The following is a 16398-nucleotide window of genomic DNA, read 5'->3' as shown; positions in this document are numbered from 1 at the left end:
TGTGTGTCCCCCTCCCTGTCATTTAATATGCCCTTTTCCTGCCCATGTGTTGTGACTCTGTCCCTGACCTCACTCCGTCCCCTCTCTGTGCGGCCTTGATTGAGAGACTCGTTCCACTCGTTTTAAATTTAAAGAAGAAAAAGTGCTCCTAGGAGCACAGGTCTCCACCAGGTCAGGTACTGTAGGTTATTGTGGGCCAGCAATGTTCGGAATTCGCCAATCAGGATGGAATATTAGATCATTAGATGTGCGTGAAATTTGGATACAGTCTGAAGGAGTAATGTGTATGTACAAATGTGTTTTACATAAGTCGGCCTCCTGGTGGCGCTATAAAAGGCAGATGTGATAAATTCAGGGCAAACTTTTTTCTTTGGCCTCTTGGGAATGTGCAAACAATGTTTTACACAGATCGGTGCAGTTATAGGTAAAAACACGAATCGGCCTGTTATAGCCCACCATTGACGCTGATTTGAAAATTTTCAAGTGGCATTTCTTCCTTGGCCTAGTGGGAATGTGCGTGCAAAACAGAAATCACGGAAATCGACGGAGATTAGCTGTTCACAGACGGACACACGGACGGACGGACAGGGTGCAAAACATAGTCTCCCCATACCTTCGGCCTGGCAAAAGACAAATATCACTTACCCTACCTTAAAGTGACTGAGTTAGTGAAGTTACAGTACCTGTTGTTTCAAATATTTTTATTGTGAAGCACAGGATAGGATTATACATTTCTGTTCACATACATGGATTGCTTCCTTTTTTTTTAAAAACAAACGGACATATACACAAAATAAACAGGTAAAATGAGAATGAAAAAAGAATACACTCAAACTTAAACAAAAAAAAAAGGAACCCCCCCCCGCCTCCCTTCCCCCTCGCCAGAAGTGCTGCCCCAAATTACGTGCGACACGGGTCATCCACAAGGATTAGCCTAATTCAACCTTTAAGAAAGGAGACTATGAAGTTACCTGTTTGTAAGACTTCTGTTAGGCAGTTTGGACTTGTGTTTTGTCTTCTGTATTTTCATACCTCTGTGAGGTGTACACTACAATATTGTTCATCGTTGACGTTTTTAATAAGTAAAGTTTTGGTTTTGCAACAACTATTTAGTTCCTGAGCCTTATACAACTGTTCTCCCCAAGTTAACTTGACGAGTACGGTCTTAACAAGGACGAGAGACCGTTCTTGCGTTCTTCAAATTGAGAAACAGTCTCTGTTTGACCAGAATGGAACACAACTTAAATCCTTATCATAACACCTGTGAAGGAATTAAGGGATGCGCTGCCCAATTTCTTGTCGATATGGCTGCCATGCATATAGGGCCCATTCACTTTAAGCAGTAAGCTTGTAGACGGCCCTTTTCTTGACCCTTTTTCCACATCCCTACATCCAATACCCACCACTCCACTCCACACCTAACAGTAATGTCACACATTTAATTAGATTAGAAGTAAAGTTGCTCACATGGACACTAAAGGGAACAATGGCTGAACAAACTGTTCATGAACTGAAATGATTAGAAAGTAAACCGATTGTTTTCCCCTGTATGACACATTTCACTTTAAGTGTTACATCATAATATTCAAACTGTAATGCAAAGGTGGCAAACATCAGCTGTCATTAGAGACCTAATTAATCCGGTAGCAAGAGAATGTTTACACATGGACTTTAGGCTCAAAGGACTGGTTTGGAACACAGTGAACTAAAGTACAAGGATGAGAAACTTGTGCAATCAAGTTAATATTGTTTATTGTTCTTTTGGTTGTGTGATTCAGCCAACTCTTTGTTTTGATATCAACTTCTGTACCTATTTCCTATATAATTTGGTGTAGCACCTCTCTTTGTGTGTGTGTGTGTGTGTGTGTGTGTGTGTGTGTGTGTGTGTGTGTGTGTGTGTGTGTGTGTGTGTGTGTGTGTGTGTGTGTGTGTGTGTGTGTGTGTGTGATATATAATCTAAGAGGTATCAAAAACCTACTATATGGCTGCACCCACCGTGTATGAACCATTGGAGTTTTTTTTACGAAATGACGGATACAGGAAGGGGTTACACTCAACCGGTCGACCAATGACGTAACTTCACCAGTGATTTTCTGTTTTATCGCCGGCAGGGGTGTCACTCATTTTAGGTTGTGGGCCGGACTGTTCAAATTGAGACTTTGTGATCACCAGGTTACTTTGTGAAGTTATGTGTGTGTGTGTGTGTGTGTGCTCGCAATGCTCAAAGGCACATACTGTATACCAGTGGTTCTCAAACTTTTTCATGTCAAGGACCCCCAAATTGACACTTATTAGCCTGCGGACCCCCATTCGAAAAGATAAGCCAGGGACCCCCATAAGAGAAGATTTTTACGGCTCTCTAGCAGTGATTCTCAACCATTTTAGTTTCACGGACCCCCAGTTTGACATGCATTAGGCTACGGACCCCCATTTATTGGCATTTCTATCCCTTGGACCCCAATTTATATAGTAAAATCAATGTTAATTTAACTCTGAGAGTGTACAAATGGAACCAAATGGACCCGTTAGGGTTCCATTTGTACACTCTCAGAGTTACAGACCCATAAGGGTCCATTTGGTTCCTATCCATCATTTAGCTGGGGACCCCCTGGAACCCCCTCAAGTACCCCTGGGGGTCCTCGGACCCCACTTTGAGAACCGATGCTGTATACTGTCATATTATTTGGTTAACAGGTTACTGAACAGGAATGTACAAACTATACAGTATAAATATAATTAGCATTTCATACTTTGTCAGGTGTGTACAGGAGCTTTCCATCCGTAGTATCCAAGCAACCAAATTAACCGCACTTGACCCTGACGTGGCTGACAAATTCATAGACTGTATTAATAATCTTCACATCCCCATACGTCCATGACTGAGTTAAACCACCATGGAGGAATAATGAAACTGTAATTGAACAGTAAAAATCTATTTTATCATGAGAATTAGTGAGGACCAATTACATGAAGTTAGGTTGTAAATGGGTGAAGTCGTCCTTTTATAAGTACACTTTAAAATATGGGTGCAGCCGTAGCTTAGTAGAGAGAATCTTGTAATCAGAAGGTCTATATGTGTCAAAGTGTCCTTTTGGCTTCATGCTACAGTATATGTAGCAGTGATACAAATTAAACTTAATCAATAAAGAACCAATAGGGAAAATTATGCAAAATGAAATACTATGCAATGTAATGTCATACATCAAATGAGAAACACTAGTATACCATGACATCTTGTATTCTCATTGCCCGATGTTTTACTTCCAAAATCCTCTTTAGTGTTGATATCATAAAAGAGAACAGTAGATCGATGCAGATGCCAATGTTATTTGTTTGTTTTCTTCATTCAGACATGCTGTAGTTAGAGGTGCAGTAAGTGTTATGTTTAGGTTAAAATAAGTGTTAAATAGCTCTATATTCTATAACACACACACACACACACACACACACACACACACACACACACACACACACACACACACACACACACACACACACACACACACACACACACACACACACGTGCACAATGCTTGTACGCACATCCTAAGGTCTACAAAGAGCAAAGCACAGTCTTAGAATGTTTTTTTTTAGCATGTTAATCTGTATGAGATTTGATTAAGGACAGTTTTCAAATTTATGGCAGATTTCAAATGTAGGTCAGATGACAAATTACATACTTAGGTTTTGCTTTTATCTGGGAATAAATTACAACAATTTTAGTAAATGTCTTAAATATAGCAACAACAATTTTAGACACTATAGGTATTTTGCCATTATTCAGTGAAATGATAATAGCCATTTACAAATAATTTATAGTACTGAAAAGGCAACTCAATAAGAATTCATAAAAAAAAAAATCTTTTGATTAATCCTTGCTATATTGTATTATTTCAGTGTGATGCACATTCCACACATTATTTATGAGAAGTAATTTATCTCAGCAATGTCCCAATAGATTTCCTTGTGATTTTTAACAGCTTTTTCAGAGAATCTTTGACTTCTTCTGTTTGGAGGACATAAACGATTGGGTTCAACATCGGAGGCAGGACGAAGGACAGAGATAGATTAATCATTCTAGCGTTGGGAGGAATCGATAGTCCTGAGGCAAACATCACCATTATTGGCAAGTAATAGATGGCCACCAATAACAGGTGGGAGCTGCAGGTTTTCATGGCTTTGATTCTCTCCTGAGCTGCAGCGATTTTAGAGAGAGCATAGCCAATAAAGATGTAGGTCACCAAGATGAACACCAGAGGGACCCACAGGAAAATAACTTGCAGCAAATGAGCAACAATGTAAGCGGGTGTATAATCATTGCAAGCCAACCTAAGCATGAGTCCATAATCAACAAAGAAGCTTTGTATAATCAAGGACCTACAGAAGGAAAGTTGAGTGATGAGACCAACTGCTAAGAAAATGAGAGTTGTAGTGAAAACCCATGCAATGGCAACTATTGCAAACATGGATCTGCATGTCACCATCATTTGGTAGTGCAGTGGGAAGGTGATAGCCACAAGTCTGTCATAGGATAGAATAAGCAGATTAACAGACTGCATTGACACAAATAGGTAGCAGAAAAATAAATAGGACAAGCAGTTGATGTATGAGATGTACCTGTGATCAAATAGGAAAGTATCAATAATCTTTGGCACCAAAGCTGTGCAGGTTCCCACGTCTGTCAATACCAGATTAAACACAGCAACGTATTTCGGCGTTTTAAGATTGCGATCAAAGCGTATTACAATCATCACCAAAATGTTTCCCAACACAGTCACAATGAAACAGAAAAAGAGGAAGACATGGTAAAACTTCATATTTGGGATACCAAAAAATCCACCAATTATAAAGTATGGCGGCCGCACAAAAGTCATGTTTTCTCCAAGAGTAGAGTTGAATAAATCCATTGCACAATTCCACGTTGAGTGAACTAGTTAATATGAAGAGTAGATGCATTAGTGTAGAAGGGAAGTTGGGTTATGAGACCAGCTGCTATGAATGTGACTGTTATTTAAAAAAAAGAATACTCCACCTCCTCCATGACGAGTTGTTACAGATTAGCATTTTGCTGACCTTCTGCCGTAGGGATTTTGCTACGCCTCCTGCAAATGCCTCAGTCAAACGGTAGTAGACTGAAGTCAAAGGTACCTCGATGCTGCATCTGGACAGGAAACCACAACGACCAATCTGATTCAAACAGTGCAATACAGCAAACATGTCATGACAACCAAATTTTACTGAAAGACCGGCCACATTTAGCCACAAACATTGATATGGGGATGGGGCAAAGAACACTGGAGACAATTTTAATTCGGGCGCAATCGACTGCAAACTTGATGTGTGTATCTTGTAGATCGGCTATCTTCTGCAAAGAGATTTGGTGTGGAGGGAAAAAAGGAGTGGTTCAAGTGTAGACACCTGTAGACACATTCCTAAGCCAATAATTTGATGACCAGTGGACCGGTAGGCAGCGGTTCCGGTAGGAGACGCAAAGGAGACTCTTTGTGTCTCCTACCGGAACCACTGCCGGTCATCAATTTTTTGGCTTAGGAATGCGACAAAAACAAAAAAAATATCCATGAATTCAAGTCTCCATGGGGCAGAGCATGTGAGCGGAGCTGAGCGGGTGAAAATGCCGCTCCGCGCTCCAGGGGGCTGAAATGCCGCTCGCTATTCGCTCATGTTAAACCCCCCCGCGCTCCGCTCCCCGTCGCTCCTCGCTCACGTTGATTTGCGCAAATCTCGCTCCACGCTCCGCTCAAACCGGGTCGCTCAACAGTAAAAAAAAGAAAAGAAAAAGAAAGTAGAAATTCTAATGACATCTCGGTGCGCTTTGAACTGCGGATGTCTGTGTGTCTCTGAGTCCGTGCGACCGGGCATGCTCAAACATTCGGTGCGCGGCCCCCGCGAGGACGGCTTGGAGCGGGAGGCGGTCCTCGCTCTGAGTAGCGCTCCAACCTTTTTATAACCAGCTCCGCGCTCACGTCAAAATCGCGTCGCTCCGCTCGCGCTCCGCTCCGCTCACATGCTCTGCCATGGGGTGACTAATCGATAGAAAGAAAGTCATTTTGGGGGTGAACTATCCCTTTAAGCAACGGGCCTGGGCGAGGAGCTTAGACATTACATGGATATGTGAAGTATCACTGGGCCCGATCTTCCAAGTTCACCCACCAGGGGGTTGTGTATGATGCTTCTAATATAATGCTGCTTCTAACTTGTATTAAGTTCTATATGTTGAGGCTAAATATGATCAATCATATGACTTGTAGTAGTGGTAGTAAGTAAGCCTTGCCGAGCAATGAGGCCAGGACAGGAGCCTATTCCTGTTTCTGTAGCGTGACTGTGTGAGGCAGCTTGATGTACACCCCCTGGACATATTGTACGTTGCAGGGACCCCCCATCCAACCCTTGATGCTCATGGCCAGGCTGATATTAAAAACAACTGTTGCTCCCGTCCCGTGTATACTGTATATCTACTGGCTGAATGACAGCCAACCACTCACTGCTCATTGTGTTATCAGCATGTGATCACCACAGCAGGGGGAAAGGGCAGTATGGAGCAAACAAGATTAGGAGAAAGCAGGATGTGGGAGGCTGTGATGGCAGGTTAATAAGTTATCCCCCCCAGGAGCAATTAGGCAGGTTGTTAATTATAGGGTCAAGTAAGACGGCCTATGAGAGAGCACGGTGGAGAAAAACAGCCTGGGTTTCTGTTTAAGTGGAGTGTTGCCGTGCAGACGCGTCGCTAGGTCTCTACTAGGTTGGGGGCTTAGCCCCCCCAGGCAACGGGCACATGCACGCGCACGCAGCACGCGTGCATGTGCCCCTCGGGAGGGGCCCGGTTTTAGGGTTAGGGTTAGGTTAGGGGGGTTATAGATATATAATTCCAAAAAAAAAAGTTTTTTAAATTTTTTATCGGTGGCTTTGGATAAAACATTGGTGGCTATAGCCACCGAAGCCCCCGCCTAACGACGCCCCTGTTGCCGTGGAAACTCCCCTGGGGGTCAGCTGGCTGGAGGGTTGACAGACTTGTTTATTACAGGAGAAAGGTGACTTAAACTCTGAAAGTGAAAAGAGTTAAATGAACACGGCTACACATTTAACTGTGTAGCCGCTCTGTCTGCTGTGACACAGAAACCTATTCACTCAAAGTAATTGAAAGTAAATTCAACTTTGAACAAAATAAGTTTGAAGGGTCTTCTAAAATGATCTTACCGTAAAAAAACATCTGAAGTAATCTGAAGCAAAAATCAAATCTGTGCGTGCGTGCGTGCGTGCGTGCGTGCGTGCGTGCGTGCGTGCGTGCGTGCTTGTGTGTGTTTGCAACGTGCGTGCGTGCGTGCGTGCGTGCGTGCGTGTATGTGTGTGCAACGTGCGTGCGTGTTGTTAGCACAAGCTTATATGCATGGATTTGCACCTGTGACGCCCGGGATTTGGACAAATTCACCACTAGCCAGAGAGGGAATATTTTGAGCACTCGAAATAATAAAACGTGGCCTCAATATAGTTTTTTTCCTCTCTATGGCTAGTCCGGGGCTCCATAGAAATCCCCCCAGGGGGAGATATCAGGCTTTTGGCCTTAAAGGCTCTGAGACTCTACACTCATCCGACTTTGACCTCCATCCCACCGCCAAACCGCAAAGCCGGGTCTCCCACATGGGAAGGGACAATCAACTCAAACATCTTTACCACTATAGAGTAAGAGGCAGTGTTGATTTTGTCAGCAAATTTTGATTTAGTTCATAGTCTTTTGAATAAAATTCTATTTAGTTTAGTCATATTTTAGTCATCTGAAATGTTTTAGTTTTTGTCTAGTTTTAGTTGACTAAATGTCATAAAATTATAGTCGACTAAATCTACAGTTGATTTAGTCGACTAAAATGTATTTTGGCGGTGCCTTGATGGCATCGTAATGGCTGATTTTACACTTGGTTGCATGCTGAAAATAGCCGATCTACAAGCTTGTAGATCTGCTATTTTCAGAGCGCAACACCCGAGCGCAACCAAATGTAAAATTACTTCCCTCACTAACATTTTAGTCTAGTTTTTATTTGTTGACAAAATTGTCAATATATTTAGTCTTAGTTTTAGTCATCATAGCTTAGTTTTATTTAGTTTTTATTTAGTTTTCGTCAGTGAAAAAAGGTAGTCGACGAGCATTTTTCGTCATAGTTTTAGTCGACGAAATCAACACTGGTAAGAGGGAATCCCCCGTTGGCCGGGGGAGATATTAGCCTTTTGGTCTTCAGGTTTCAGGCTCTGAGCCACTCTGTTGCACATCCAGGGACTGAAGGAGGGGGAAATTCAAACTATTCCCTATTTATTAGAAAGGTCTCTGTGGGAACATCTAAACATGTCTAATATATACCCAAGGAGATCATTTGATTTATCATTGATTGAATAATCATGTGTTGACAATAGTGAATCCCCACAGACTTGGCTGCATGTCTCAGTGAATGAAGGCCTCAGACACGATGTGGCTCTTATGGTCTCCAGAGCAAGTCACAATATTATTGTAGGCACAGCACACAGACAAATTACAGCTATTATTAAACTGGAGCTTAATTACAAAAAAATATTTTATTTATCACAACATCATAAAAACATCAATTCATGTTTTCTTTTAGTATTATCTCCCCTGTGATCAGTGGTGGACAGTGATGAAGTACATTCAATTATAGCCTGTACTGTACTTTTTTTGAGAATCTTCTACTACTACTTTACTTGAGTATTTGTGGTTTTGGATACTTATTAGGACTTTCACTCCACTATATTTGAAAGACAAATATTGTACTTAGGAGTGCACAACATGTCTAGGAAGGTAAAAGTACATTATGAATCAACCACATAAAGCCCTATTTCAAATATAGTGAACAAAGCAGATCTACAAGCTCACAATGTGTAAAATCGTGATGTGTTGTGCTTGTAGATCTGCTATTTTCACAATTATTGATGCATTTCCAAAACTTCTGGAAAATCTTTGAATTCTTTTGTCAACATTTCAATACAGCAATGCAATGATATTTAAAAAAAAAAGCTGCAATCCTTAGGTTGAATGTCCTAGCTCATATTTGAATACTGGTCTATTGTGTGGAAGACTAAACATACACCACTCACCAAAGATAAAATAACAATATATTCTTTACAATATTTTTCGCATTTCAGCTTTAAACAAATAAACATACGGGTAAACCTCAATCATTTCAGCTTTAAACAAATACACATACGGGTAAACCTCAATGATTTCAGCTTTAAACAAATAAACATAAGGGTAAACCTCAATCAAGTGTTTCAAATGTTTCTAAAATACTTTATTTCCTGATTATACCTACTGTACACCTTAGCAGGTGAAGTTTGTCATCATCATCATCTGACTTGATTTATCTTTGAGTATGATTTATACGGTGTGTGTGTGTGTGTGTGTGTGTGTGTGTGTGTGTGTGTGTGTGTGTGTGTGTGTGTGTGTGTGTGTGTGTGTGTGTGTGTGTGTGTGTGTGTGTACATATATAACAGTATATAAAATCTGTCTCCAAATAAAAACAGTTAGCTGCATAAAATGTCTGCCTGATTGACATAATTTAAAAACTAGTAGGCCTACAGAACAGATTTATTTTGTGATTTATTTGCAGTTTTATTCAGTTCTTTATTCTGATTCAAAAGCAGTTTTCACACAGTAGACTCTGAGATGGATGATAAAAGATAGCAGAGTGGGATGTACATTTTTACACTGGAATATCTATATATGAAATCAAATTGACCGGCTTATTTGACATATCAATGATGTATGTTTTCCTGTTAGTATATAGTGCACAAGAAAGAAAAAGAAAGAAAGATCTGTGAGACATACAATCTGTATGACTGATTGACATCATTTAAACACTGGTGCAATGCAGATTTTAGTGAGTATCTGAAGCAATCTAGTCCTGATTTCTTTAGTCTTCAGACAGTAGACCGTGGGGTTGATGAGAGAAGGTAACAGAGTAGAGATAATCAGCAACGCATTCCTCTCTGTCAGGGTCAGTCTCAATCCTATTCTGGTTAACAACACTGAGACCAGCTTTGGAGAAAAGTAAGAGGCCACAGGGATCAAATGACTTATAACTGTTCTGAAAACCTGACCTCTGTTCTCAGTTTTGGGAAGCCTTAGAACGGTATAAATGAGATTTGCATATGAGAGCATGATGAAGGGAAATTGTCCTGCGAGCAGCCACAGACCAATGATAGCCGCTATGAAGAAATAGGGTTCAGGGTTCACACAGGAGGCTCGGACTAAAGCAGGATAGTCGCAGAATGCATATCTGATAATAGGTTGGCAGTACGGCAGTGAGTCAGCTATAGAAACCACTTTCCCCATGCACCCCAAACCTATGAACCAGGACAGTACAATCAACCCGACAACACGAAGGTTAGTGAAGATACTGTCATATCTGAGTGGGTAGCGTATAGCGATCGTGCGATCCAGAGCCATGAGGGACAGAGCCAGACATTCGGTGATGTCACCCAGGTGGTAGATGAACATTCGTGACAAACAAGAGTGGTAGGAGATTGTTTTCTCCCCCGCTAGCAGTGCAGAGATCATGGTGGTGCTGGCACTGGTGGTAAACATGATGTCCACGGTGTTCAAGTTGCAGATCAGCAGGTACATGGGCTTATGCAGTCTCCCATCTGTGGCAATGATGCAGATGTTTGTGCCGCAACCAACCAGAATCAAGATGTAGACGATCAAAATGATGACGCCCAGGACTTTCCGGTGAGGCAGGTGGTCAAAGCCGGTAATGGTGAACTCTTCGACGTTTTCTCCTGAAAGGTTCAATAAAGACATCCTCAAGCATTTGTACACAGCATGAAAATTAACCCCAATAGCCTCACTATCTTGATGCTATTGAGGAAGTATATCAGGGGTTAAGGACAAGTTCATCAACAGCTCAGAGTTTCAATCGTCTGGACCCCAAAACTAAGCAAGTAGGGGGACATTTATTTATACTGTCCAGATGACACCTTATGAGACTTACTGACGTCACGTGGTAAGAGCACAGGGGCGGGGGCGTGAAAGGGAAAGGATTTATGTCATAGAAGTTACATCATGTCTTTTATTCTTTTTGGCAAATATGTAACTTATGATTGTGCTTACGTATACCGGTATACACATATTTTTCACGTCTTTTCTCATTTTTCTTCTTTTTTTTCAATAACATTTTCAATCAATCAAAAATAATTTCAGGGAACGACCCAGTATATGCAACATTATGTAATGTTAAAAAATAAAATCTCTATTTCTCAATTTCAAAATAAATAGATAAATATGGCTGCGAGCAGCATTACCCGGGGCCAAGCAATGTGCAATATGCAATACGCAATAAGCCATAGCAACAGAATAGACTGAATTTGAGAGATGCTATTTAGGTATTGTTAGGTAGTATTCTAACACCGAAGCTCCACCAGGAACATTGCATTGCGTTGCGTCACCGTCATCGACGTCGTCAATTTGACATTGGACCTACTCCACAAGGAAGGTTCAGAGCGCTTTTCGGCGAACATCACAGAAGTGGCACGATATTCATGGATTTTGAGGAAAGAAATATGAAAGGCCTTAAGTAGGAAAAAAAAAATGAAATTTGATATCTAGCGCCACCATTTTATTTGTCACAGGTCAATACTGGAGGTCAAGCCTCTGTTCATGTCTACTGATAAGCATATAAAGTTTTGTGGTGTAATGTGAAAGCGTTTCACATAACACCACAAAAGAGACCAAGGGGATAACTAGAAAAGGTGCTCCTCGGAGCAAAGGTCTCCGCCAGGTCAGGTAGGTTATTGTGGCCTCCTGGTGGCGCTATAAAAGGCTGATGTGAAAAATGCAGAGCAGAGGTTTTTCCTTGGCCTCTAGGGAGTGTGCGTGCAAAGTTTCACACTGATCGGTCCAGTTATAGGTAAAAACACAAATTGTTCTGTTATAGCGCCACCATACGGCCGATTTAAAAAAATGTGGCATTTTTTACTTGGCCTAGTGGCAATGTGCATGCAAAGTTTCACGGTAATCGCACGCTGTGTTCATGATTTGAGGCATTTTGTTCAAAACGGACCACTCCTGCAAACTTTGGAAGCCAATCTTAGCCAATCAGGATGGAATATGAAAAATCTGACAGACCCGTTTGGTTTAATGATTTTCGTGATGTTTGCACAAAATCTGTATCGAAACATGTGCTTTGCCAAGATTGGTCTCCTGGCGACTATAACGGGCCCATGTGAAACATTTGGGGCCGAGGTTCTGCTCTGGCATCCAGGGAGTGTGTGCACAGTTTCACGTTGATTGGGCCAACAATGCCGGAGATTAGCTGTCCACAGACGGACACACCAACGGACGGACGGGGTGCAAAACATAGTCTCTCCACACCTGGCAGAGACAATAAATAGATGACATTTGCCAGTTCAGTAAGCTACATAATATGAGCAGTTTCACCACAAAACAACGTAAACAAATACTGTATAAAAGGTACAGTTATAAAATCAATATACATGTAATTTCATATTTAAGAGTAGAGAGAGTGCCAGATGGTTTTATTAAGAGCGAGGTTTGAACGTGAGGCATTTACAATGTGAATAATACAAATAAGTTTGACTATACATTCAGATCATGGCCTTTTACCCACCTTTCGTGAAAGTTTCATGTCATCTCATGCAGCCGTTTTCCTGTTAGGATGCTGATAAACAACAAACCAGATGAAAACCATACCCCTCCCCGTTGAGCTGGGGTATGCTGACCAAACTGTGCGACTGTGAAATGTGTTTTCAACAGTTATATTGGACAATAATAGAGCTACATGACTTCTCAATATGAGCTCCATCTGGTCTTGACTAGGTGGAACGTACTGTACTTGTTAGTAAAAGATTGTTTGTACTGTCTTTTATGTTGACAGTCGCTTAACATAAAATTATGCTGGCCTTACTCGCCATTGAGGTGACTGGAGGCTCAGCCATTTAGTGGACCATGCTCCTTGTGAGCGCAACCTGGGTTCGAATCCGTAATCCTTCTTGTGTTGCCTGTTGTCTCTTCTCCTCTCTGTCCTTAGTTTCCTCTCTGACTTACTGTAATTCCTAACCACCATACCTGTGGTTTTAACTCTACATCTTTTTACCTTTGTCATTTTAGATTGTAGCTATATACAGTATAGCAAATATAGCAGTTTTTCAGAAAACTCTTAGAAAAGTGTTTTTCAAAAATAGCAGATGTACAAGGTCAGAGCTTGTATATTTGCATTTTTAACACAAAACATTTTCAGATGGGGGGGGGTCCGCTGTCAAATACATATCATCAAATAACCTCAGCATGTTCAGGATGTTTGGGAATTTGGATTTGAAAATGTAAAAATATAAACATAATATAATAATAAAGTTGATTACCTTAGAACTATACTAATATTCTCATCCCTAATCTGACATTGTTTTGAGGGTTCTCATTCTTTTACCACCAAAGCGTGCTAAAATGCACAAAATAATGGCTTTTCATATAGGAATGCTTTGCACACGAGTTGTGAAGAGTAAATACTAATAATCAGTATTTTGTTACACATATATGGTGCAGGCTGTGGTGGAGTTGAGACATACTAAAGCTGAAACAGACTAATATGGTAAAATAGAATACGGTACATACGGTACTGTACAGTCTGCACATGTAGATTGTGTGCACATCAAGGTAGTTACGTAACACTAAGGATGTATAAATGGATGTGATTGTAACAAACTTAATTTACACCTCTTTGCAGTACAAGTTATCATTATCCAAAGAGACAGCCAAGATATTTTATTCCATGCTTTAGGAAGTAAACTTTGACAAAATACATTAAATATGACAGCAGCTGAGTACATGCTGACTGCTGGGATTTAAAGCCAAACTAAATCACAGAAAATGCATTAGTTCATCTGAAGATTACAGTAAGGTCAATCATTTACAATGCACTTTATCTTTAGAGGTAACAGTAAATTCAGTTTACTAGGAATTATTCTAAAATATACTGTATGTCTATATATCAGTGATTGTTACAGTAGATGTGTGAGAGGACTTTTGCCTAATATGGGCTAAGAAATAACTATAATATTCAGGTCTTGAATATATAAGCCATATACTGTTGCTAATAGCTAATAGCTATTATTATCAACGATTCAAAATCGATTCACAATTTCCAAAAATCAAGATTTCTTTTTCAATATATATATTTTTTTTTGCTGGTAAAAGTTACAATAGTTTTTACTCTATGGTGTTTGTGATATGAAATGTAAGCTTATCATAATCACAGTAAACATTATCATGTCTTCAGTCATATTCAAGAGTTTTACGGGAACAATTTAACTAACTCCAGTCACTTTCAGCTCAGCATAGCTGAGATGTGTGTCACTGTCAAGCCGACACCCGTTGACACTCGTTAATGTTACTTGCATCAAGGCAATTATGTTGTTGTGTTTCTGCATCAAATAGAATCACAGCTAATCTAAGATTCCGTCAAAGCCAAGAATTTTTACACGACCCTCTCTGGTATAATATCATTTTTGGTTTGAGCTGTTGGAAATAACTAGGCTACACTTGGTTGTTAAAGTCCAGATGAAAACAATATGTGAATTAAAATCATTTAGATAAAACTGATTGGGAATCATTTTTAAATGATTCGATTTTTAATCGGAAAATAATCAAATCGTGAGATAGCAGAAGATTCACAGCCCTACATGCCGTCCTTTACATTATCGGGCCAACAGTATGGCTCGCCTTGTGAGACGTAATTGTTTTTTGACTGAGTCTTTGACCTCCTCTGTCTGCAGGACATATATGATTGGGTTTAGCATTGGTGGTAGAATGGAGGTCATAGACAGACTAATGATCCTAGCATTAGGATGGATTGCAGCTCCCATGGTAAAAACGATGATAATTGGCAAGTAGTAAATGGCAACCAATAACAGATGAGCTGAGCAAGTTTTCAAGGCTTTGAGTCTGTCCTGAGCAGTTGCTATTTTAGCCAGAGCAAAGGCAACACATGAGTAGGTTATTAAGATAAACAGTAGAGGAACCCAAAGGATAAGAAATGGCAATAAAAAAGACAAGACAAAGCTGGGTGTATTGTCATTGCAAGCCAGCCGAAACATAGGTCCATGGTCGCAGAAGTAGCTGTTGATTATCATGGATTTACAGAATGAGAGTCTAGTGAAAAGTCCAAGTGTTATCAGGTTCACCAGTACCATAGCAAACCAGGCTGAGAAAGTGATGCCAAGCATAGATCTGTTAGTCACCACAGCATGATAGCGCAGTGGGAAGGTGATAGCAACCAGTCTATCATAGGAGAGAATAACCAGATTAAGAGACTGCATGCAGAGGAAGAGGAACACAAAAAACATGTAGGCTAAGCATTTGTTATAGGATATATACTGATGCCCAAATAGGAAAGTGTGCAGAACCATTGGTACCAGGGATGAGTTTCCACAAACGTCCACAAATGCCAAGTTAAAGACCACAATATATTTTGCCGTGTGAAGGTTTCGGTCCAATATTATCACCCCCATCACCACAGTGTTGCCCACTACTGAGACAATGTAAACAAAAAAGAGGAAAACATAATAGTACTTCATATTTGATATCCCAGAAAAGCCACTAATAAAAAAGTATGCAGGCCGCACAAAAGTGATGTTTTTCCCCAAAGCAGAGTTGAATAAGTCCATAGTACATCCCTCCCTGAGTCAAGTCCACCAAATACAGTGATGTGTCTCAAATTCAGAAGGAATAACAATAAACTCTTCTCTCTTCCTCTGATGAAACTACCTTGTGATGCTTCAACGACTCTTTGAGAACTGACCAACCGATATCAAACAAACTTTATATGATGCACACATATGCGTGCATGCGCACAGGGCATGGACGAGGGACAGAGAGAGAGAGAGGGAGGGGGGAGAGTGAGTGAGTGAGTGAGTGAGTGAGTGAGTGAGATTGGATTCTGCGAAGGAAACGCACTTTTTGTGTTGGAAAACACAAAAAGGTGAACTTACAACACTGAATACATATTTTAAGAATAAAGGAACTTCACCCATGAGCCATTGCGCATACCTTTCCAATGATAATGCTTCCACATTATGGGTAGTGCAGTACTTCTCCATGACATATCGAATTAAACGTTTTTTATCTTTTTTGCTAGGAGCATATAGCATCATTTTATAACCAGGAGTGGACAGACTGAGACTGGCCACATGAAGGCCAAGACTATGTTTTGCACCCTTCCGTCCGTCCGTCTGTCCGTCTGTCCATCTGTCCGTGTGTCCGTCCGTCCGTCCGTCCGTCCGTCCGCCTGTCTGTGAGCAGCTAAACACGTGTGTGTGTGTGTGTGTGTGTGTGCGTGCGTGCGCATATTGTTAGCACAAGCTTAC

General features: G+C 40.8%; 3 protein-coding genes across 3 annotated transcripts; all 3 read right to left on the bottom strand.

Moving 5' to 3' along the window:
* Positions 1–3935: 3935 nt before the first annotated feature.
* Positions 3936–4907, bottom strand: LOC311057332 (olfactory receptor 1E16-like; the record flags this gene model as incomplete). The annotated part of the gene is made up of 1 exon (XM_084074287.1): positions 3936–4907. One exon carries the CDS (start codon positions 4905–4907, stop codon positions 3936–3938), a length of 972 nt encoding a protein of 323 aa, XP_083930413.1.
* Positions 4908–9868: 4961 nt separating this feature from the next.
* On the bottom strand, positions 9869–10822 carry LOC311057331 (olfactory receptor 11A1-like; the record flags this gene model as incomplete). The annotated part of the gene is made up of 1 exon (XM_084074286.1): positions 9869–10822. One exon carries the CDS (start codon positions 10820–10822, stop codon positions 9869–9871), a length of 954 nt encoding a protein of 317 aa, XP_083930412.1.
* A 3908-nt stretch (positions 10823–14730) lies between these two features.
* On the bottom strand, positions 14731–15699 carry LOC311057330 (olfactory receptor 1C1-like; the record flags this gene model as incomplete). Its single annotated transcript, XM_084074285.1, has 1 exon — positions 14731–15699. The coding sequence occupies one exon, from the start codon at positions 15697–15699 to the stop codon at positions 14731–14733; it is 969 nt and encodes a 322-aa protein (XP_083930411.1).
* Between the last annotated feature and the right edge of the window lie 699 nt (positions 15700–16398).

This window comes from Gymnoscopelus microlampas, assembly GCF_963454915.1.
Source record: "Gymnoscopelus microlampas genome assembly, chromosome: 12".
NCBI lineage: Eukaryota > Metazoa > Chordata > Actinopteri > Myctophiformes > Myctophidae > Gymnoscopelus > Gymnoscopelus microlampas.
Note: the sequence above shows the minus strand (reverse complement) of the source record. Positions and strands in the feature narration are given on the sequence as shown.